The 22,907-nt window shown below is 46.8% G+C and overlaps 1 protein-coding gene across 1 annotated transcript; it reads right to left on the minus strand.

Annotated features, from left to right (window-relative positions):
* Nucleotides 1–2,814: 2,814 nt before the first annotated feature.
* On the minus strand, nt 2,815–22,858 carry DNAJB11 (DnaJ heat shock protein family (Hsp40) member B11). Its single transcript, XM_074964145.1, has 10 exons — nt 22,615–22,858; nt 21,522–21,678; nt 15,988–16,085; nt 14,508–14,640; nt 12,633–12,775; nt 11,977–12,059; nt 10,064–10,121; nt 8,407–8,518; nt 7,850–8,009; nt 2,815–3,639 (listed from the first exon to the last, which is right to left on the minus strand). Exons 1-10 carry the CDS (start codon nt 22,680–22,682, stop codon nt 3,575–3,577), a joined length of 1,077 nt encoding a protein of 358 aa, XP_074820246.1. The 5' UTR covers nt 22,683–22,858; the 3' UTR covers nt 2,815–3,574.
* Nucleotides 22,859–22,907: the final 49 nt, after the last annotated feature.

Below are 22,907 nucleotides of genomic sequence, written 5' to 3' on the forward strand. Positions count from 1 at the left end.
ACATATCACTTATTACAGCTTCCCAGCCAGCTTGTAAGTCTGCTGGAAAAAGTGATACTTGTATGTTTGTTAATATCACTTTTCTCAGCAAGCCCCAGGACAACTTAAGCCCTGAAGGGGGGGGGGGGAGGGGAAGAGGAGGAAGGGGAGAAGGCAGTGGGAGCCCAGGGCGATGTGAGGTGGGGTGGAGAGCCTGCATGGCCAGAGCTGGGGGTCAGCGCATGCTACTGTGTGGTCAGAGCCAGGGGCTGTGTAGCAGAAGTGAGGTGTTGGGAGCCCGCTGCTGCACAGCCAGCACCAGGGGTCGGAACCCAGGGCTGGCTCCCGTCACATAGCGGCAGGAGCCTGGGACCAGTGGCCAGACCAAGGGGCCAGAGGGTGCCCGAAGTCCCACAGTCTGGCTCCCAAAGTCCTGCCGGTGGAGCTTGCCACCCAACCACCCCAGTGCTGAAGCCCAAGCCCCCCACCTCCAAGGTAGATTAGGGCAACCAGATTGCAAGAGTGAAATATCAGGACACATTGGGCGAGCGGCGCCGGGGGGGGGGGGGGGGGTCGGGAACAGACAGACACAGGTGCACAGCCCCGACCAGAGCCAGAGGCACATTGGTCCGCCTGGCCCTGTGCTACCAGCATGCCCTTTCCTGTTGCAGGTGGGCCCATGCTGCGCCACACAGCTCCCCTGCCAAGCACCCCCTGGATCCACTATGCCCAGGGCCCCCCCGACAACCCTTCCACCACAAATGCACAGTGCTGTGCACACACACACACACCCCCCGCCCAGCGCCCCCCTGCCCACAGCCCCACCATAGCTGCCCAGCACCCCACACAGAACCCCCCCACTCGCTAGTTTCCCAATACACAGATTTCCCCTCCCTCCCTCCCTCCCAGTGCCCTTCCCCACAGCCCTACCACAACTAAACAATGCCCCACACAGACCCCCACTGCCCAGTGCCCTGACACACACATCTCCCCCACTTTCCAGCACCCCCAACAGGCCCCCACTGTCTAGCACCCCAAAACACACAAACCTCCCCCACTGCCCAACTCCCTCCACACACCTCCCAGACACTCATCATCACACCCTGCCCCTTCCCTGGCCGCATTCACCAGCCTTCCTGGGAGGTCTCTGGCTCCTAGGGTCAGAGCAGCTAGGGGAGTCTCCAGACTCTCCACGTGCTGCGCCCGCCTCAACCATGAGCTCTGTGGCTCCCATTGGCCGGGAAAAGCACCAATGGGAGCTGCCGGAGCTACGGAGTGGGGCTTGCAGGCGCCGGCATCATGGAGAGCCCCCCCTCACCCTAAGAGCCAGAGGGACCTGTCAGGGGGCGAGTCCCGGCGGTGCTTACCTGGGGTAGTTCCTGTCCCGGGAAGCATCTGGCTGGCAGGTCCCTCTGGCTCCTAGGGTCGGGTCGGGTGGGGGTGTGTGGAGGGCAATCTGCCTGCTCCCGGCGCCTGCAAGCCGTGGCCCTGCAGCATGTGGCAATCCTGCCGGCAGGCGGGTGCCAGGAGCTGCCCCAGGAAGTGGTGAGCAGTGCCGCAGCTGCGGTCCGGACGGTCCCGATATCGGGACAAAGGGTGTCCCGACTGATTAAGGTCGGGATGTGGGACAAGTCCCCTAAAATCGGGACTTTCCCAATAAAATCGGGACGTCTGGTCACCCTAAGGTAGATTGAGAGCTCACCTTGTTCCTGCAACATTGTGCTGCACCAGTCTCTAGAGTCACTGCAGGGCAGTGCATCCAGGAGCGATAGGGAGGGAGGAGGAGAGGCAGATACTTTGTCCCCGTTTCCCCCCCCCCCCCCATCACTGCCCAGGAGGCAGTTGTGGCCAAACAAAAAGCCTCTCGTGGCCGCATTTGAGAAATGCTGCACTAGAGAGAGCAAAAACAGAGGCGCCTCTATGATTGGAAGATGGTGAGGAAAAACCTAGTTGCAACAGATCCCAGAGCAGCAGATGGGAGAAACAGCATTTCCCTCTGCCATTGTCTAACACCACAGGGGACTGGGGAGCAGTAGGCCAGGGGAGAGAGGCATTGAGCTCTTCCCAAGCGCTTTATGTTTGTGCTACTCAGGATATATTTAAGAAAACTAAACTTGAATCCTCCCAGCTCTTCTGCCTCGAGTAAAAAGGCCCCAAAGTCTCTCTTACAGGGCTACAGTGCAGAGAGGGGTGGAGAGTGTTGGCTTTTCAGGGGAGAGGAAAGCAGCACTGCAGAAGGGAGCATGTACATTCTGCTCTGTGAGGGTCAGCACTAGCCCCCAGCAGAGCAGAGGAAAGGAGGTGGCACTTGCCCACAGGTGGGATTAGCTGGCTGCCATTTCTCACCCTTTACCCGCATGGAATGAAGTGCCACACAGCCAGTTTCTCCATCTGTATGTGCTTCAAGGCTTTTTCAGCTATGGCTTCCCAGCATGCTGGAACACACAATGGCACACCGCCATGGGCAGCCAAACTAAGTGAGCAGAGCCTACTCTCCCTCACAAAGGACACCAGAAAGGGCCTGAGAAACCTCTCCCAGCCCAGCAGCACAGCCCTCCTCTCCAGCTAAGAGGCTGCAGAGCTGTTGCATTTATTATCGATCAGACGTAGCACACCTTGTAGGTCACACACCTATTTTCATTAGGGCAGAGTCTTCTGCAGAGACCAAGTGCCTGCTGCTACAATAGAGCCAGTTCTACTTAGATGCACAGCCAGTCAATTGCCATTAAACTTTGAGCAGTTTTATTACAGTGCTCCCTGTTGCACCCGTTCTCCTGGAGGACTAAGTGCAGGGGATTCCAGACTATTCCAACCAAGCCTTTGTGTGCAAGGAGATGGGGGAGTGGGAAGAATTCCTAACACAGAGTTCTAGTCTGGGCACAGGAAGAGATGGGTTATTTTTTTAGAGCTCTATAAAGCAAAGAAAGGGCAAGGTGATTGCTGATATTTTCAAAGATCAGACTCAGTTCTGGCTTGAAACTTCGTGTGAATTTTGCGGGCAAGAGACTATTTTTGGCATTAAGAGAGTCAGAAGAGGACTGAAGAGGCCATCTTCACCACTGTCTCCAGAACTCCATCCGATGCCTCTGTAGCTGCTCCCAAGGCCCTCACTCAGTTCACTTCTAATAGAAACTGACCTCTTTCAGTGGAGTTGTGTGTTCTGAAAGAATACAGCCCATTAGGCTCTGTGGGGAGGGACTGAGATGGCTGAGTAAGGAAATGTTAGGGGAAGATCAACATGAGAGACAAAGAGAAATGAGGAAAATACATTGAGAAGGTCAAGAAAAGTAACATCAAAATATATTTAAAAACCAGAATTTCCAATTTGCACTGAGTTTAACACCCCCCTGCCCCCATTTTCTTTGCTTAGGGGCTTTGCTCACTGCTCCAATACCGGGAACTCTATAGGCAGCACCAGTTATGCCCTGAAAAAGGAAATATTTTCCTTAAGCCATCTGACAACCTTCACCATTTGCAAAAATCTGCTTGAACCATCGCTCCACCTTCCCTCCTTTTTGTTCTACAATGGGCAGAAGACTGCAGATAAATATCACTGATTTCACTTTTCATTTGCAATCAAGTCCAATTTGTTGTGTTAGTACCCCTGCAGTCCATTGTACACCTTCTGCACAGATCCTTGTTTCAACAGCTGTTTGAGACCTGCCATAGAAAAGGAACAGTTACCACACAGCATGAAAACCCCCGACAATATTTACATATCTGACTTGACACAGAAGCCACTTGGGCACCCCAGCTGGCACATCTGAGCAATGGAATACAAACATCTGGCAGTCCAACTATCTCACTGGACAGTTAAACAGAAGGGCAGTACAAGTCCATTCTCACAAGGAGAGGTGGCGCTAAGTGGATAATGCTGTTATATTAAAGCCTTCTTACACGTCCTCCCACAACACAGAATAGGCTGAAACACAAAAGGGCTGGGACCCAATGAGACAGTCACCTCTGCTACAAACTAAGCAAGGCAGCAGATGGGGGTGGGGTGGAGACAAAAGAGGCTGGAGGAGATGCTCAAGATTCTCACACACATACTAACACACCACCCCGAGATCCCAGTGGCATGGGAGAAAAGTCGAGCCCAGGATACATTCTCTGGCCTCCTGTGTTGCTAGAACAATCCACTTACCCAGTGAAATGCTAGACTGTTTTCTTTACATATTAATATGGATACCACACTTAGTTAAGTCATGTTTAAGACTATTTCAATGGATTATTTTGAAGTTGTATTCTGATGTCCTGTCTATATCCATGTCTTGTCTGAAAGTGAGGGCTGGGAGCTGATTGGCTGGCATGGGGTGTCAGATGCACTGGTTAGCACTCGCAACACAATATCCCACCTACGTGGGTCACTGTATTAAGGGAAAGACAGACAGACCTGTATCTCCTCCACCTAGTGGCCTAGGCGGCAAGACATGGGTGGGAGCGGGGGAGATAGGAAAGAGTGCGTACAGTTCTGCTGGTCTGACGCTCTCTCTCCCGGATCTCAGCTTCCTGACATGAAAGCAGCAGAAATCCTACTTCACTTAGACTTTTAACCCTGTGGAGTGCTGCACGTTGCTTGCTCCCCTCTGAACAGTCCAGCCTGCTCCTGCAGCTGCACAGGAGTTAAAGCTCCAAAAGAGTAATAAAGCCAATTCAAAGAGAAGCAATATAAGTATAGAGCTCAGGTGTAAGCATAGGAACCCTTTAGGGAGTAATCTCTGGCCAGCAGGTGGCAGAGAATCTGGTCAAAGGGACACCAGAGAAGCAGAATAAGGAGATAGTTTTCCCATCTTTAGGAGATGCCCTCTGGCAGGATTCTCACTGCTGGAGCAAAAGCAGCTCATGAGACGCCTCAAAAGAAGGTGCACTTAACATTACAAACAGAAAGGCTAGTGGCCAAGAATGAGAAAAGGAAGGAATTTTTCCCCTCGCTAGATAAACAGAAAAGTACAGGACTAAGTATTTCTTGAATATTTAGGCAGCACAGCTGCCATTCAGACAGTCAATTTATGTCCTCGATCCCCTAATGACTCCAGTAGCCCAGGGGAGATGTGGGTTGATCTTCTGACATCCTCCAGAGTGGTGTTCATCCACATGAAGCCCCAGCCAGTGCAGTTACACTACAGCTACCTCCACATATCTTGCTCAACCCTGAAGCCCTGACACCAGCACAAGAGACACAACATTGGTAGCGCTGTTCCCTGCAACAAAGTATCCTAGAGTTCCTATGAACAGAGAGATCCAGCCTGCACAGTCACCCACCCTCCCTGAAGGACAGGAGGAGTGCCACTGAGTGCTCTGTGGCAGCCTTCCATAGGACAGTGTCCAGGCAAGGTTGCCAACCACAACTGGTAACCAAAAAGCACCATCACTCCCCCTGCTTCCAGTGCACTAATACAGGAGAGGGAAATCCAGGGCTCTTGATGGAGACCTAATGGCCCCTCCTGCCTTCGTTTCTTTAGTGAAGGCTCCACCTCCTTAGATGGGCTGGAATGCAATGCCACTGCCTTCATGTGCTATATGTGAGATGGGGGCTGACACTTGGAGGAGCTCTTTGCTCTGGGGGAGATGTGCCATGAATTCTAGAGGGGAAACTACCCAACAGGACTTTGTGGCAGGCAGCAGAGTGTGCACTAGTACCAAGTCTCAGTACACAGACTTCATTGACTCAGGATTTATTCTGCAGGGCATTTTGCACCAGCCTTGTGCCAAACCGACAGAATCTCTCTCTCCGGGAGGGGTTGAATGGAATTCCCATCCCCATGCTTTTTAAGTGCGGAGTGACATATGCAAGCATTCTTCATGTCCCTGTGCATTGTGACCCCAATCCTGGTCAGGGACATCGCTCTGCTATGCTGGCAGAGCAGCCTTTCTTCCTCCTCTGACATATATGCCAAAGAGAAAGAGGGGCTCTGAAAGCCCAGCACAGATCAGAGCAAGCAACAATGCACTGGAGACAAGGCTCCTGGGGAAAACAGAAAAACACCTGGGAAGAGAGCCAAAGCTGCAGCACCCATCCAAAAAAGTGATGGAGAGCATGAGGCAGAGACCTCACACTTTTAAAATCAGCCACAGAACCAACAGGAGCAGGGAAAGGACTGAAAGGATGCTGGTGCTGCAGCTGTCAGGAGCTCCCTCACTGACTAGTCAAGAAGGAAGCGACTGGAATGTTCTCAAGGCAGCATTTCTACACTCTGATGGTAGCACACGACACCACTAAGGGGCTGGCTTCCACTCTACAAACTCTGGGAGATGCAGTTCTGCCATTCTCACACTAGGAGGCAGATGCCCAGGAGGGAGACTCCTGGCAGACAGTATCTTCAGAAAAATGCGTGTGGTGGCCCTGAGCAAGCCCAAAGGTAGTCCAGATGCTTCCCTCTATGCTGTTTGGAAGTGGGAGAAGAGAGAGTCTCTCCTGGAGCATCATCCCCACTGGAGGGATATGTGGAAGAGGAACTCCTCTCTGCTACTGCCTGGAGTACAGGAGCAACGCCTACTGCAGGTGCAGGGATGGGGTGGGGTGGGGGGAGAAGAAGGTTCTTCTAACAGTATGACAGGTTTCAGAGTAGCAGCCATGTTAGTCTAAGCTTATGCTCAAATAAATTTGTTAGTCTCTAAGGTGCCACAAGTACTCCTTTTCTTTCTTCTAGCAGTGTTTCAGAAGCTGTGAAGAAGTGGGGGCTAAAGATGATCCTTCTCTGTCCTGCTCCCAACTTTATGAGAGCTACCTGGCCTGCCAATCTTCACCCTCAATTTAGCTCAGACATTCATCCTCTAAAGAGGATTAAGTTGCAGCAAACTAAGTCCACTTTACTCCTGTGTGAGAGCATCAGAGGGGTGCGGGTTAACAGGTTACAATTTATGCATGTCGATTTCATAGCGTTAGCTGATTTTCCTCAGCATTCCTGAGTAGACTTGGCCTATGTGCTTAGGGTAAAAAGAGGTGGGGAAAAAGCATTTATTTCCTGATGCAGCAGAGCAGCTTCCACCTTAACGTCAGAGCAATACCCAACGCCAAAGAGAAGTGGAGGGAGATGCTGGGAAACTGTGCTGTTAAGTCTGAGATACCATTCTAACAAGGGTGAAGCCAGTGCAGGGCTAGGTCCAGTTCTAACCCATCTCCAACAAGGGTGCAATCTGTCCCTTGGATGGGAGCTTTGAAGCAGCTCCAGATTTGTCAATGCTATACAAATATCAGACCAGTGGTCCATCTAATCTAATTTGGTAGGCATCCAAGTACAGCAACTGAAACCAGATGCTTCAGAGGAAAGAAGAAATTGCCCGCAGTGCACCTAGCCAATTATATTGTGCCAGGGGTGGCTAACCTGAGCCTGAGAAGGAGCCAGAATTTACCAATGTACATTGCCAAAGAGCCACAGTAATACTTCAGCAGCCCCCGCATCAGCTCCCCCCGTCCCAGTGCCTCCCACACACTGGCAGCCCCACCGATCAGCACCTCCCCCTCCCTTCCCACACCTCCTGATTAGCTGTTTCGTGGCATGCAGGAGACTCTGGGGGTAGGGGGAGGAGCGAGGGCATGGCAAGCTCAGGGGAGGGGAGTGGGAAGGGGTGGAAGCGGAGGCAAAGCCAGGGGGTTGAGCAGTGAACATCCCCTGGCCCATTGGAAAGTTGGCGCCTGTAGCTCCAGCCCTGGAGTTGGTGCCTATACAAGGAGCTTCATATTAACTCTGAAGAGCTGCATGTGGCTCCGGAGTCACAGGTTGGCCATCCCCGTATTATGCTGTATGCAGGGGTGGGGGGAGAGAATTCCTTCCTGATCCCTACAGGCGGTTATCTTAAATCGCATGACAAAGCTCTATCATTGTTCAGAAAATTCTGAGATGATGTGGTAGGTTTTTAAAGCACAAACCTTCCCGCTGTTCATCTGTCAGCTGCTCTTTGGGGAAGTCCACATCAAAAGTAATTATCAGCGAGCCTTTGATGTTGTTGTTATCAAAGTTTGGAAGACCTTCTCCTTTTTTCCACAGTTTGGCCCCAGGTTTTGTGATTTTATCCCGGGCAACATGAACCTACAAAGCAAGGGAAAATTGAGAACAGTGTTAGTATCCGGTTATCCTAAATTTCCTTTATGGCTATATTAGACAGGCATGCTCAATACTGAATATGCCACAAAGCCAGTAATATTCAGTACCAGGACATGTAAGAGCACTGACACAGAGCTTAGGACAACATATACCAGCACATGCCCTCCAGCCTGGAGGCTAACCAATGACTGTGCCCTCACTTGTAGCTTCTGGAGCAGACTCCAGATAGTCAAAATGGGTCTTTTTAAAATCTCTGGATGAGACAAGATTGTCTAGGGTCAACAGCTGCAACCAGAAGTTGACAAGTCCCTGTGGGGAACAGGGAATTCATTACTGAAATAATTTTGCTTGTAGAGAACATGAAAGTAAACTCTTGCCTCACCTTGTGCCCATCTAAATGGGCAATATCCATTTCAAAGCCTATCAGTGCCTCGACCAGCGAGATAGTGACGTTTGTATACAAATCATCCCCTCTTCTTTCAAAGACAGGGTGCCTGTGAACAGAGCATAGGAACTTGAACCGCTGACCTCTCACCTCACCTCTTCTGCAAAAGTCAGGACTAGAGCTGAGTGAAATTGTTTTGGGAAATAGTAAAGTCACAGAAATATGCATTTTTCATGGCACTGAAACAATGAATGAGTTCAGGTTGAATTCAACGAACGGTTTTGGCTGAAAAAGAACGGAGAATAAAAATGTCAAAGATGTTGTTTCAATTTGACATCTGAAATGTTTCATTTCAACCTGAACAAAGCTTTTCAATTTTTCATTTTGGCGAGAAAAATTCAGAATCGGTTCAAAAGGAACTGATTTTGTTTTTTTTAATATTTCCATTCAGGCACAGAACTGAAAAGTCAACTATTCAGGACCTCTAGGTTACTTGCTTCCCTCCATTTATGAAAAGGCTTGAAGAGTTCACATAAATCTCAGAAGAATGGAGAAGACATTCATAAGTCTGATTCAGCTTCCTTTTCCTGTGCTAGGGGATGTGCATTACTAAGAATCTTGCCCTGTGAACTGAAAGGAGTGGAGAGGTGTGATAGGCACACTCCAGCCCCTGCAGTTTCCAGCCCCATATCCATTGGACACTCACAGATTTACCAGGCCTGCTGTTCCCAAAGGAACAGTTCTGTGTTGCACCTTAGAACACAGTTCTGTGTAACATAAAACGGAGAAAGCAAGTGTAACCAAGGCTGGTGGAAGTCACAGTGGGGCGGTAGACGGGCTGCTGGGGTCAGAGCTGCTGACCCAGGGCTGTCCAGCACATAGAAACTCAGGATGCGACCTGCATGCAGGGAGCTGCTTGTGAGCATCCCAGGCTAGAAGCTACAGCGGTAAAGCACTGTAAGGCAACCAGGGTTGCAGGGCAAGTGGTGACACTACTCCTCACTGGTCTGGACTGCACTGCACACCATCACATACAGACCTCACTTCTCACATATTTTCCATATATACATCTCACAATGGTTATAATGACCAGTGTGACACAGGCTTTCATTAGAGACCTTCCATTACATTCTCTAGTGAACTACTATGTAGATCACAGATGAGAGGATCCCTGTAACCCTTATGCACCCCTGTACCCTTTGACAGCTGGCACAAAGAAGGACCTGGGACACGAGAGCTTTGTCAAGCAGTCCCACATGACTCATCCAGGAGTTTCCTTTTTCCTGTTCTAGCGACGTGTTCCATTTCCTGTTCCATTCACAGGGCAAGAGGTGGAGAGGAGTGTCAAAATACCATGTGATTCATCCAGCAGCTACCATCTAATCTTAGATTTTGGGCCAAACAAAGCAAAAATCCTCTGAACAGCTGGCAATAATCTCAAAGTATTCTAACACCCTTAACATATGACACTCTCTGCAGAGTCCTGCCTCCAGCCCTCCATTAAAACCATCAGAGGATTGGCTTTCTCGCCTCACTGATGCTGCTGCTGGGTAACAGAGGTGCCATTTGAACTGCAAAATTGATACAAAAGACACTGGTAAGTTTTCTGTCTCGTAGCCAGGAGAGAAGTGGGTTAGCCAGGCAGGTTACTTACTTGAGAACTTTTATTCGGAAGCGTAAGTCACCCGGCTCCCCATCTACATGAGGTTCACCTGTGGAAGTAAGTTCGAAATGGTATGTTACACTAAGTCATCAACTGGGGCTTCACCAGCAATTAGCCAGCTTGTCTGACATCAGAAAGACTCGGCTCACTAGATGGCTTGGTCTCGTATTCTTCTTCTAACCTGAAAAAACCCACACCATTTTTATGAAAGACTCCCTACCTACATGCAGCATTCTTAGATGGAAGACCCCAGGCTTTTGGAGTCATGTCTCAATGAACATTGGAGCATGAAATTAGTGCAGAAGACTCACCTACAGACTGTGTGCGTGACAGATATGGCAGTGTCCTGCCACATCCTTGGGATACTTTATTGAATAAAGTTTAAGTATCTTTGAGGTCCATTGTGTTAAATGAATGGTTTATGTATTATTGTGGTTGTCAGTTGCAATTATATGTAACCTCTCTGGATGGAGGGGATGGGGGAAGAGAGCGGACAGATGTGAGACTTTGAAGTTCAAAGGACTATATTAAAAATGTGCCAGATGAATGGATTTGGAGGGACAATTAATATTAAGTGGATTTCCTGGGGAATAACTAGGGAGAGGTTGATGCAAATTCTTCCCCTCTGGCTATGTGAAAACCCAGCCTTCTGAAGCTACGCCCTGAGGAGCAGGTCATTGTCTGCCGATTACCTATTCCCAGAGATGAGATCAAAGGCCTGAACTGTACAAAACCAGCTGAACTGCTCAGCCTGGGTTCTGGATCTGAATCTGAGAGTTAGGAACTTGTAACCACAGAGAAAACCTAGTTGTGGGTATTGAGACTCCTGGTAAGCTTTTTACCATCTGCGTAGGTTCTTTTATTGTTTTAATATGTTTTCTCTGTAATACTTTCACCTTAACAATAAATATGCTTGCTAAGAAAGAGCTGTGTGGTAACTTATAACCGTGGGGAATAGACTAGTCATAACCTCTGGAGAGAAAGCAAAGCGCAGATGCTGGTCTTTTGGGCAGTCTGGCTTGCTGTGGACATCACAGTGTAGACCGGGAACTGCGCAGCCTTGAAGATCCCTCAGTCAGGACGGAGTGAGATGTGGGCCTCTGCCCTAGAGATATGACTTTTTAGATGCTTGAAACCTCTAAATGGGTGTTGTTGAGGGACCAAAGTGAAGGAGCACAGGAGCCGCTGCCATGAACTGTGACAACGTGGATTATCCAAAACCTATACAGCTATAGTTGAGATACTGTGTAGCACTGCAGCTCACATTGATGACTAAAGGCAACCAAGGGTTTATTGGGACGTGAAGTCATGATATTAGTTAATTGTTAAATGGCTAGAAGAAGAATTTTTGCATAATGGAGACTTGCTGACAAAGCAGGTTCTAGGCAGAAACTGGGTCTGTTTCTGAAGCACGTACCTTTCAGCCCCCTTGGAACGTCAAGGGCGAGCTCAGGCATAGGGTGCAGTGATGTAGGATTTAGCATTCTGCTATGTTTTCCCTTTCGGCTTCCTGCTTTGACTCTGTCAGATCTGAACAAGTGATAATGGCGAAAGACTCCGCATGCTTGGGCCAGGGGACTTGCATACACACTTCAAATAGAGCTGAGCGTTATGGCAGACATATGTCACAGGTCCTCTTTCTGATAGGAATGCTTTCCCTTCCTCTTTCCAGATGTCTAATATAAAAGCAAGGGGGCTGAACTCTTTGAGCAGAGCATTACTAAAATTGACTGCAGGGTGCAGTCTCTAGATTGAGAGAATGCATAGGACAAACCAACGGCTTAAAAAGGGGCAAGTTCGAAACAATACCCCACAGCAAGCACTGAGATTCCTGAATGCTGCCCTCATCATAATCATCCTAGTGTTACCAAAGCTGATCTTTATGGTGGCAGCTAGTGCCATACCTTCCCCGATGAAGGGGTATTCCATGTCATCCCTCACGCCTGGCTCTATCTCTACCTCTAGTGTTCGCTCTTCATTCACAAGCCTGGGGAGATAAAGAGAAACAAAATAGAAGAGTGGATGATGTTCTCAGCAAGAAGACAGGTTTTATTCATTTTATTGGACTAGCACAGGCTACTCCCACAGTGGCCTGCTGCTTCCATCATTTACTACACACTATCCAGAGTGGAGGGCAAAAGGTGTCTCTTACTCTTTCTCCACTGGTCAACCATCGTAGACAGCAAAGAGCTAAGCTACTGAAACCATCCCATGATCCCATGTACACTACTACTTCAGCAGTCCCCACCTCCACATATCCCAATAGTACTCCTGTCCAACTTTATCCCCTTTCACAGCAGTGCAGAATGGCCTCTTTAGATGGGTGTAAAGTCAAGGAGAGTGGAGCTAAAAACCGCAAATTAAAAAAACCTTCTATCTAATCCAGTTTCTCATTCCTGTCATAACTGCAAAGTATATGATAAAACCAGCTGCTGTTTCCCAATAAGCCACCCCGCCACATGGGTCATACTGGTCACACATGCATGTCCTTCCCCCATCTAGTGGCCAGTTGTGATTAGCTATCCATATCACAGTATAGGGCAGAAAACACAACACTCACTTGACATTGGGACACTCATCACAGACAACTTCTTGAGTCATCTGGAAACGCCCAGGGCCTAGCTGGGTGGTCCTCATCTCCTGCCGGCAGTTGCATTTCCGTTTGCCAGGAGCCTGCCTGGCCACTGGCTTGTTCCTAACAACCTGCAAGAAACACATACAGCAGTTTCATATCAACCAGTCACACTGTATAATGATCTCGAGGCTTTGCATATAGCTGAGTTCCTTCAAGCAACATTCTAGACAACAAGCCCCATGATATCTGTGCTGTACCCAAAACAATTGCCTTTGATCTTGGAAATGCCTTCCTGAATACAGTCTTCAGTTCACTACCTGAGAACCCACTGTGTCCCTGTTATAGTCATGTTCCTTTTAAGCCTGCTTCCCAATGCTTATCCACCTTTCTAAATAAAAATGGTAACATTAGACTGAAACATCTGATGCCTTCAATGAATTATTTTGGGAAGCTGGCTAAAATTCCATTCATTTTACAGTGACTAGGAAAGTTTTTTCTGTAAAGATATTTTTAGAATTTTTTTTTTCTTCCATATTCACATCTCTGAACAAGCTTGATTTAAATCCGGCTGAGGCACTTGTCACTGAAGACAACACCTGAAGACTGCAAGCTGTGCAAGTGCAGTACATGATGATTCTTCTTTTTAACAGTATGCCACAGTGCTAAGCTCCTAGCTTTATTTCAAAACATACCTTATACCTGTTTTTTTACTGGGTTTGAGGTCTAACAGGATTTCTATGTCCAGATGCAAGTACTTCTGATGTGCATGTGTGTCCATTTCCATATTATTTGGATGGGAAAACAAATAATTTTTTACACTGAAGAACCCAAGGAAATGAAACGTGAAAACTGTGTTAATCAATGTTGAGATTCAGGAAATTAAGTTATAATTCCTAAATCTACCACGATTTGGTCATACTTTATATATTAAGGTATACAGTTCATATACAATATTGTATATTGCTGTTTACACACACTGGGTATATCTACACTGTAGCTGGGAGGTGTGATCACAGCACATGTAATCTAGGTAGATCAAAGGTGGCTCCAGTAACATTAGCAGTGAAGATAGCCATGTCCACCCAGGGCATACTTCAATGGCTAGCTTGTTGCAACATGTGATGCAATCACACCTGACTGCAGTGTAGACACACAAACCCCTTAAGTTAATGGTTAATTACCTTGGGAACCATAATTTCGAGCTGCCTGATTTACACACTTGAACCCTCAACTATAATGCTCGATTAATATAGCTTTTTTGCATTTAATTCTGTACAGGGGATTGCCAGCATCAGAGACATAACTAGTTAAATGAAAGAAAAGGAGTACTTGTGGCACCTTAGAGACGAACAAATTTAAATGAAAGCATCATATATTTGCTAAACACAGAATGTTAGATGTCTGTTGTGACAGAGATGCTTGGCCATGTAAAAATTAAGTTCGATTAATATTGTGGCAACTACTTTGCTGAAAGAGGCAAGATTTGATATGAGAGGACCTGACTTCAAGAGACTAAATAAGCTTACATCTCGTTTAATGTTTCATCTCTTTGCTGCAGCTTTCCATTGGGTTTCAAAGTGACCTACCTGGGAACTTCCCTTTCCCCACAGTGCTTTTGGTTCCAAGAACAGTACCAGGTTACTTGGCAGCAACAGGAGGATGCAGAGCATAAGAAATCCCAGCATTGCCTCTCACCCATGTCTGTGTTGTACCTCACCCCTCCTCAGACACACTGTTAGGAAGTAACCCATTTCCATTTCTTTCTAAGAATGCACTATTCCCACCAACAGTTAAGCCAGCAGTCACCAGCAAGCTCAAGGGTTCAACGGGGAGGCCCCAGAAATAGACTGTTACACTTACTTCCACAAAGTTTCCTGAATACACTTCCTCCAGTGTAACTTCCAGGTCCACAATGATGTCACTTCCTCGTGGAATATTCCTGTCTTGCTGACGAGGACTTCCTCCAAACATGAAACCAAAGTCCCCAAAGAAGCTACAGAGTAATGGACATTTATTAATTCAGGAAGAAGTTTAAGTTCACTCCAGCTATGTGGCTTCACAAACAGGATCTCTGTTAGAACACAGAGATCGAATGCAGCAATAGGCTCCCTTGAAGACTTTTCTCACCACCACATAAGATTCACTGTTAAGCAAATTGACCATTGGCTGATATTCCTTCAAACACAAGTCGTGTGCTTTCAAAAACGAACAGAAATCAGTTATTTCAGAAGAGATTGCCTTAAAGTCATCACAGCTGGGAATAAATTTTTGGCACCACATCTAAGGTACTTATATGGCCCCAATAACCCTAGTATCGGAGTGCTTCACAGTCTAGCATATTTATCTCCTGTAAAGCAGGAAGTGCTATAACCTCATATACAGATGGGGAATGAAGCACTGAGAGGCTAAGTGACTTGCATCCTCACAAAGGAAGCCTGTGGTGAAGTAGGAAATTGAACCCAGGTCTCCGAAATCCTAGGCTAGAGCCCTAACCACTGGGACATCCTTCTATGCAGTACCAAAGTTCAGACAAGGACAATATTTGAGGGTGGACACTGAGGGGTCTTCAAGAGTGCATTAACTGCCTTTAGGGGAATGCAGCCCTAGCAGGCAGAGTGTTTAGTGGAGGAAGAGACAGAAACCAAGCATGGCCTTTCTTTTTATTCAGCCAAACTAGTCAATAGGGGCTGCTCTCATCCTTCAAGCAGACCACACCAGCAGATACTGGCACCCTAAAGGACAACTATAGCAAAGATATCTCTATTAGAAATGAATAATCCACAGGTTTACCCTGAAGCCAGAGGTGCTGTTTGAAGTGCTAGTGAATGAAGGTCAGATTTTACTGTATTTAAACCAGTAAAAACCAGGAAAAGACGCTGTACAGTTTTCCTTAAAAACAACCAACCCCCCACCCATTATCTGTGCCAGTGTAATTAACTGCCAGAGGATACAAGAAAGATTCTGCATATTTAATACAATTACAAATCTATTATACATCACTCACACTCGCAAATCTGCCAAGTGAGTAATGCTGGTTTGTGGGGGGAGAGAACAAACATGGTCTTCAAGCTCATTACGCAGTGGAAGAAGGGGTGGCATGTGTGTGAAAGCAGCAGCTAGGATATGAGTGTTGAATACACCTCTCAGATTACCCATCTGTCATTAGCTGTCAGTGCTGATTCATTTATCTTTTGACCAGGGAAAAATGAGAAGATCCAGGCTACTAATAACAAAGCATCTGGTCGGTGCTGGAGTCTGTGAAGTAGTATTGGTGTCCTTATATTATGGACAAAATTAGTCTTCCCTGCCTGCAGAGCAGTTTGCCAGGATGAAAGCTTACTGTGAGAAGATGTCTCCATGGGAACCCTGGTGACCATCCTTCAGTCCCTCCTCGCCATATGTGTCGTACTGCTTTCTCTTCTCCTCGTCTGAGAGCACCTGGAAGGGCAGAGGATGTGGGACAATAAACATTAGTGTGTAAGTGAATTAGGTTATTTAGACAAGGCTTTTGAAATGAACCCTGCCGTTATTCCGAAATGAGGAACAAGAGACAATGGAGGCACCAAGACAGATTGTCATGACTCCATAATTACCATTAAGTCAGAAGTTTTCAGTATAGCAAGAGCTATAAACCTTTATTTTGCATTCATCTAATTGAAACAGCAAAAACCAAGACACAATATAATTCAAAACTATTTCAATTTTTCATGGTGGTCCAATGGAAAACGAATTGGTAGAACAGTAAGAGTCCAAAAATACAGCCCTTTTGGCAGTCTTTCACAGAAGTGTGTCACCCTTCTTTGTAAACCACATTGCTGCTGCTCCTCCCTCCAATATCAGTGATACAGAAGGAGCATTTGTCTCGAGAACATTTTATAATCTTTAGACAAAATCTCAAGTCTGAGCACTGATGTGAAGCCACTAAATATGACGATAAATCTGCCATGGCACAAACATTGGCACTCACTTCCGGGACAACATGGGGTGAGGGAGGGGAGGGAAGAGAGCAAGAGAGAACATGAAAGCAGTGACCTCAGCCGCATTAAGGTGGAATAACGTTCCAAATGCATGGAATGTGTGACAATCAGATGTACTGATCCATTGATCCAAAAGCATATGAGGTGGCTGTTAAAAGTTTTGCATCAGAGTGGGAGTTTGATGAAGCTGGGATACATACAGCTTTTGGGTATCTGTTGGAGATGGAAGCAAAAGCCTTATGGAGTACTGGAGTGTGTTATAATCAATATTAAGGTGAAAAGGCAGGCATAAGTATTTCCTTTTAACTTCATATTTCCATGTTTTTCAGGTTTCAAGGGGGTAGCATACATCCTGATGCAACCTTAACTGCCACTAAATATAGCTTTTGTTTGCTAATTTATCTTGGTATTAGAAAAATTACCAGCAGCAATAGCTATAGCTAGGCTCTTAAACAGATAAATATTTACTACATCTGTTGGGCACGTTCATAACTTTCCAAAATAACGAGGAGTCTTTAAGGAGGTGGCACCTTAAAGACTAAGATTTATTTGGGCATAAGCTTTCGTGGGTAAAAAACCCCAATTCTTCAGATGCATGGAATGAAAATTATAGATCCAGGCATAAATATACTGGCACGTGAAGAGAAGGGAGTTACTTTACAAGTGGAGAACTATTGGTGACAAGGCCAATTCAGTCAGGGTGGATGTGGTCCACTCCCAATAACTGATGAAGAGGTGTCAATACCAAAAGAGGGAAAATTGTTTTTGTAGTGAGCCAGCCACTCCCACTCCCTATTCAAGCCCAAATTAACGGTGTTAAGTTTGCAAATGAATCGTAGCTCTGCAGTTTCTCTTTGAAGTCTGTTTTTGAAGTTTTGTTGTTGAAGGATGGCTACTTTTAAATCTGTTATTGAATGCCCAGGGAAATTGAAGCGTTCTCCTATTGGCTTTTGTATGTTACCATTCCTGATATCTGATTTGTATCCATTTATTCTTTTACATAGAGACTGTCCAGTTTGGCCAATGTACATGGCAGAGGGGCATTGCTGGCACTTGATGGCATAAATCACATTAGTTGATAAGCAGGTGAATGAGCCCAATGGTGTGGCTGATGTGGTTGGGTCCTCTGATGGTGTCGCTAGAGTAGATATGGGGACAGAGTAGACAATGGGGTTTGTTACAGGGATTGGTTCCTGGGTTAGTGTTTCTGTGGTGCGTAGTTGCTGGTGAATATTTGCTTCAGGTTGGGGGGATATCTGTAAGTGAGGACTGGCTTCCCTCCCAAGGTCTGTTAGAGTGATGGATCGTTTTTGTGGATACAGACAAACATGGCTACCCTTCTGATACTTTCCAAAATAGAAACCTTCCAGACTGGAGTGTTCCATGCTTGGTCTTCCCAGAGCTGAAGTGCTTTGTAAAGTTGGAATACTACTGGTTAAACGGTTTTAAATTAGGGGGAGGAGGCAAGAACCACACCTTTCCTACAATTTTATTTTTTTTTAAGACCTCGCTATAGTAAAAATGGCTGGTACATGAAACATGGCAAGGCCATACTTTTCAATGAGGGCCACTGCTTTGTGTGATTTTGTTTTAATTAAACAGGAGATTTTCAGATGGTCCTTATTCTACATGTACAGTGAGGGAAGATGTTAGCTGTGCATGTATGCACAGCTAACAAGTATACACTGCTTAGTTGAAGGCACTTACAACAAGGTCCGATGTGAGTGAGTTTGTAAATTCTGTATGCCACTCAGACGTTCCCACATCACCTTTTGTAAACACACACAAGAAACACTGCATTGATGCAATACTAAGATTGCACAGTCAGGAAGTGCAAGAACTAAAGAGTCCAACAGCAACATTAAATCTGCTGCATTGCACATATCATATTTTCTAATTTTAGTTCTGCAAAATATTTAAGAACACAATGGACATGTAAGAGTCAATATTGGTGATGTTACCTGAATTTTTATGTTTCCTTAATGGGATTTAGTTGTGCCACCATGGTGCCTTAAAGAGATTAAATTTCAAGTTGACCATGTCAACTTAAAAAAGAAATTAATGAGTTTAATGTTTCAAAGACTACACGTGCCCCTGAGTCTCCCTGCTGATTTTTGTGAATTTACAATCATACTTTTCCCATTTTTCTAAAGCTATTATTGTGTCTGAGACGCACAGAAAGATGGAAACCTGATTATACAGGGAAAACAGTAAAATTAACTGTACGAAATGGAGTCAAAAGTGTCAGGACCCACATCCTGCAAAGACTTACACATGCTAGTAGCCCCATTGATTTTAAATGGGACTAGTCATCAATGTAAAGCTAAGCATGTGTGTAATTCTTCAGAGATCTGGAACTTTAAGTTTGAAAGAAAATAGGTAAACATTTTTCACATTGAAGAAGTGGTGAATTTCATGATTTTCTGTTTGCAAGAGACACAGAAAAAACCCACTTCCCAGGATAATTTAAGAATTTCCATTCAAAGTGACCAAATAAATAGTTTGCTTTAAAAAGAGGTCCAAACTCAGCAAGACCAGTAGAAAACTTCCCTGTATTATCTAACTGAAAGTTAGATCTTCTCCTTTCATGCACTCATGACTATGTACCTGTGCAACAGTGCTTCTACAGTGAGGAAAGCACCAGATGTGCAATGGCTACATTTGCGGATCTTAGTCAGTTGTACAGCATTAGGGCCACCATTAACCACTGCAGAAGCATAAGTGTGATCCGTATCTGTTCTCCAGCACAGTATCTACTCCCGAAGTTTTACAGACATACATACACCAAATAAATAGATTCTTACACCTAAATAATGTGCTGGCCCAGGACAGCTGCTCACTCCTCCTCTACCTGAAAATTACTGTCAGTTCCTCCTCAGGGACCTCTCTCTGCTCCCTTGAGGCTTGAATGGAAAGGGACAGAGAAACAGCCCCAACCACAAGAGCACAGGAGGAAGAGGAAGGGCAGCAGCTGGTTAGTCACCTAAGATATGAGGATCCAGCCTGCAATAATTTGAGGTGTGTCCAATATTAAACATGGGGGGTAGTACGAATATGAGGGTTGCATAAAGTGCATTTGGGATGGCAGGGCTCACCTCTCCTTCTGCCTGGCATTCCACAAAAAGCCCAGGCAGCTAGCCCCTCACTAAATTCTTCAGTTGACTGGGCAGGGGCCCCCTGACTTCAATTCCTTTTCCTGGGCCACAAACAGCCGAAAAGAGGAATACCTGTGTGGTTGCACCATAAGTGACAGACAATAGTTTTAAAGGATGTTCTCTCACTCCGTGAATTAAATACAGATTGCAAAATGGGTTTAATAGATGTGAAAGCCAGAAGGGACCATTACAATCATCTAGTCTGACCTCCTGCGTAGCACAGGCCACAGAATTTCAGCCAGTAATTAAGCCTGAATCAAGCCCATATCTTGTGGCTGAAGTAAAACTTATTTTTAGAAGGACATTCAGTCAATGAAAAGGCTTTAAGTGAGAAAGCACCATATTTGTTGATAATTAACCATTGAAACATCTTGCCTTCACTGTTAGTTTGATTCTATGTCTAACCTGAGTTAATCTAATTTTAAATTTCAGCCAGGAGATTTTGTCAATACCTTTGTCTCCCAGATTAGGGAGAGAAGATGTTTCTAACTAGGTACTTATATACACCACAATCAAATAATCTCTTAATTGATTTAAGAAGTCTAAAGAGAACATTAACTCACATAGTGAGAACACCCTTAAACCAGCTTAAGACTGAAAACATTAATTGTGCCATAAGCAACAGATGATAAAAGCCAGGTATCACAGAGTTTGATCATTTGTCACATATTCTGACAATTTCCATTACACACTGGCAGGTTTGAAGACTTAGAAGCATGCTTCAGCTCCAAACTTAAGGACAACCGGGAATCAAATTTCAAACCTGTATCCTAGTAGCCTAGAGACAAATGCTAGGGATGGAATAGGGCAGAGGAACTACAAATAATTTTAAATGATCTATTTCAGGTACAACTATGAAATCCCAGAATAGCATATCCTGTCTGAAGATTCCAAAAGAATGGATCGAGATGTCCATTTTATTAATCATGCACTAGTTTCCCTTCCTCAGCGAGAGAACTAACTTTACACCAAAGTTTTGGTGCTCTGAAAGAATAAGCTATTGTTTTCTAGAAAAGAAAATTTAGCCACCTCTGTCCTCGTACATCCTGAGCATCCACAGCAATCAAGCTGCCTTTGGTCCCAGAAAGTCAACTACTGCAACATCTCCTGCAAAATGAAACAAGATGTCCAGATCCCTATATGGGAATTTGCAAACTCCATCAAAGGAAACATTCCCTCTCTCCCACAACATGCAAGAGAGGATAACTTAACTCTGAAAATTAGAATCGAAAAGTTGGCCTCTGACCACTGCTAGAAATCTCAGTGACAGCAATCAGGTTAACACACACCAGGCTCCTTATGATTTTTCCACTATCACCTCCACTGCAGTTTCTGGTCAATAAACCTGTCTTTTCACTTTTGTTACAACAATTCGTTACCAATACTGCAATGTAATCATTGCTGACTCCTCCTGATTTGGGGGAGGGATAGCTCAGTGGTTTGAGTATTGGCCTGCTAAACCCAGGGTTGTGAGTTCAATTCTTGAGGGGGCCATTTAGGGATGTGGGGCAAAAATTGGAGATTGGCCCTGCTTTGAGCAGGGGGTTGGACTAGATGACCTCCTGAGATCCCTTCCAACCCTGATATTCTATGATTCTATGAATGCCAGCTCCAAGGATGTCACTGGGAAAGAGCACTTGTTCCACTCTCCCGCAAAAGACGAGATGGGCAGAGATGCCAACAATACAGGAAAACCATGTTTGTGTTAGTACTGGGAGCAGATACCTGATTAACTCACTGACCTCATAGGCAGCACCCAGATCCTGGAACTTTTCTTGTGCTCGTGGATCATCAGGGTTTCGGTCCGGATGAAGCTGCAAAGCCAGTTTCCGATAGGCCTTTTTAATGTCTTTTACTGATGCACTGCGGGACACTCCCAGAATCTTATAGAAATCCCTCCTGAGAAATACAGAGCAAAATACAGAGCGAAATAAGCATCTAGTTGTGGCCTCTGCCACATAGAACTATTCCATGTGTGCAGCACATCTATCACTCATATAACACCACCACCACTGTAGCATCCAAACAACTCAACCAATAATAAATGCATCCTCCTGGCACACCTGGGAGTTTGAATCGGTGCTATTAGCACCCTTTTACAGAGGAGGAATTGAAGCACAGAGACATTCAGTGACTGGCTAAAGACAGAGCGTGTGTGTGTGTGTGGTGGTGACACTGACTGTGGGCGTAGGTGTGCGTGTGTAATGGGATAGTTGGAGGCTGTGTGTGGGGGATGGATGGTGTGCTGGGATTTTCAGGGGCTGTGTGTGGGGGATGGGCAGGGGCCAAGTTTGGAAGATGGGAGGACCAGGATAGTCGGAAGATGTGTATGAGGAATGGGCAGGGGCCAGGTGAGGGGTTGGGATTGTCAGGGACCCTGGGTGGGGGGGCTGGGATTGTCAGGGGATGTGTGTAGGGGATGGATGGGGAACCAGGTGTGGGAGCAAGGGGCCAGAATAGTTGGGGGCTGGGGAGGGGACGGGGGCCAGGATAGTTGGGGCAGTGTTGGGGGGGGCGAGAGATGGGCAGAGGCCAGGTGTAAGGGATGGGGGCCCGAGATAGTCAAGGGCTGTCGGACGGGGGGGGGGGAGGGGGAATGGGCGGAGGTTGGTCGCTGCTTGGGGTGGGCGGGGCGAGAGTGGGAGGAGAAGGAGGGGGGTGGTGTGGGCGGAGACCGGGGAGGCCCGCGAAGGGTGGGGGCTAGTCGGTGCCTGAAGGGCCGGAGGCGGGGGCTCGGAATCGGCCTAAGGCATCGCGCCCCCTTACGAGGAGCGGACCTAGGCCCCCACAGGCCCCGCTCCCCCGGAATCCCCGCCCGCCCGCGGCCGCACTCACCCGGCGCTGGCCTCCCCGAGGAGGCAGAGCAGCAGCAGGCAGAGAAGGCCGAGGCAGCGGAGGGCCATGACGACGGCGAGGCCTCGCTCCCCGCCGAGGCTGCACGCGGCTGGGACACGGCTCACTTCGTCTGGGGGTGGCGCGGGGCGGGGGACTTCGACCGGGTCCCGCAGCGGCGACGACTCAGTCACCGGTAACCATAGATATGAACCAGAACCCGGCGACGAGAACGGTCCAATCAGACCGTGGCATAGCACGCGACCCTGGTCACACCTCACCAATCACAGTCGCAC

The sequence above is a fragment of the Natator depressus genome, chromosome 9 (genome assembly GCF_965152275.1).
Source record: "Natator depressus isolate rNatDep1 chromosome 9, rNatDep2.hap1, whole genome shotgun sequence".
In the NCBI taxonomy this organism is placed as follows: Eukaryota; Metazoa; Chordata; order Testudines; family Cheloniidae; genus Natator; species Natator depressus.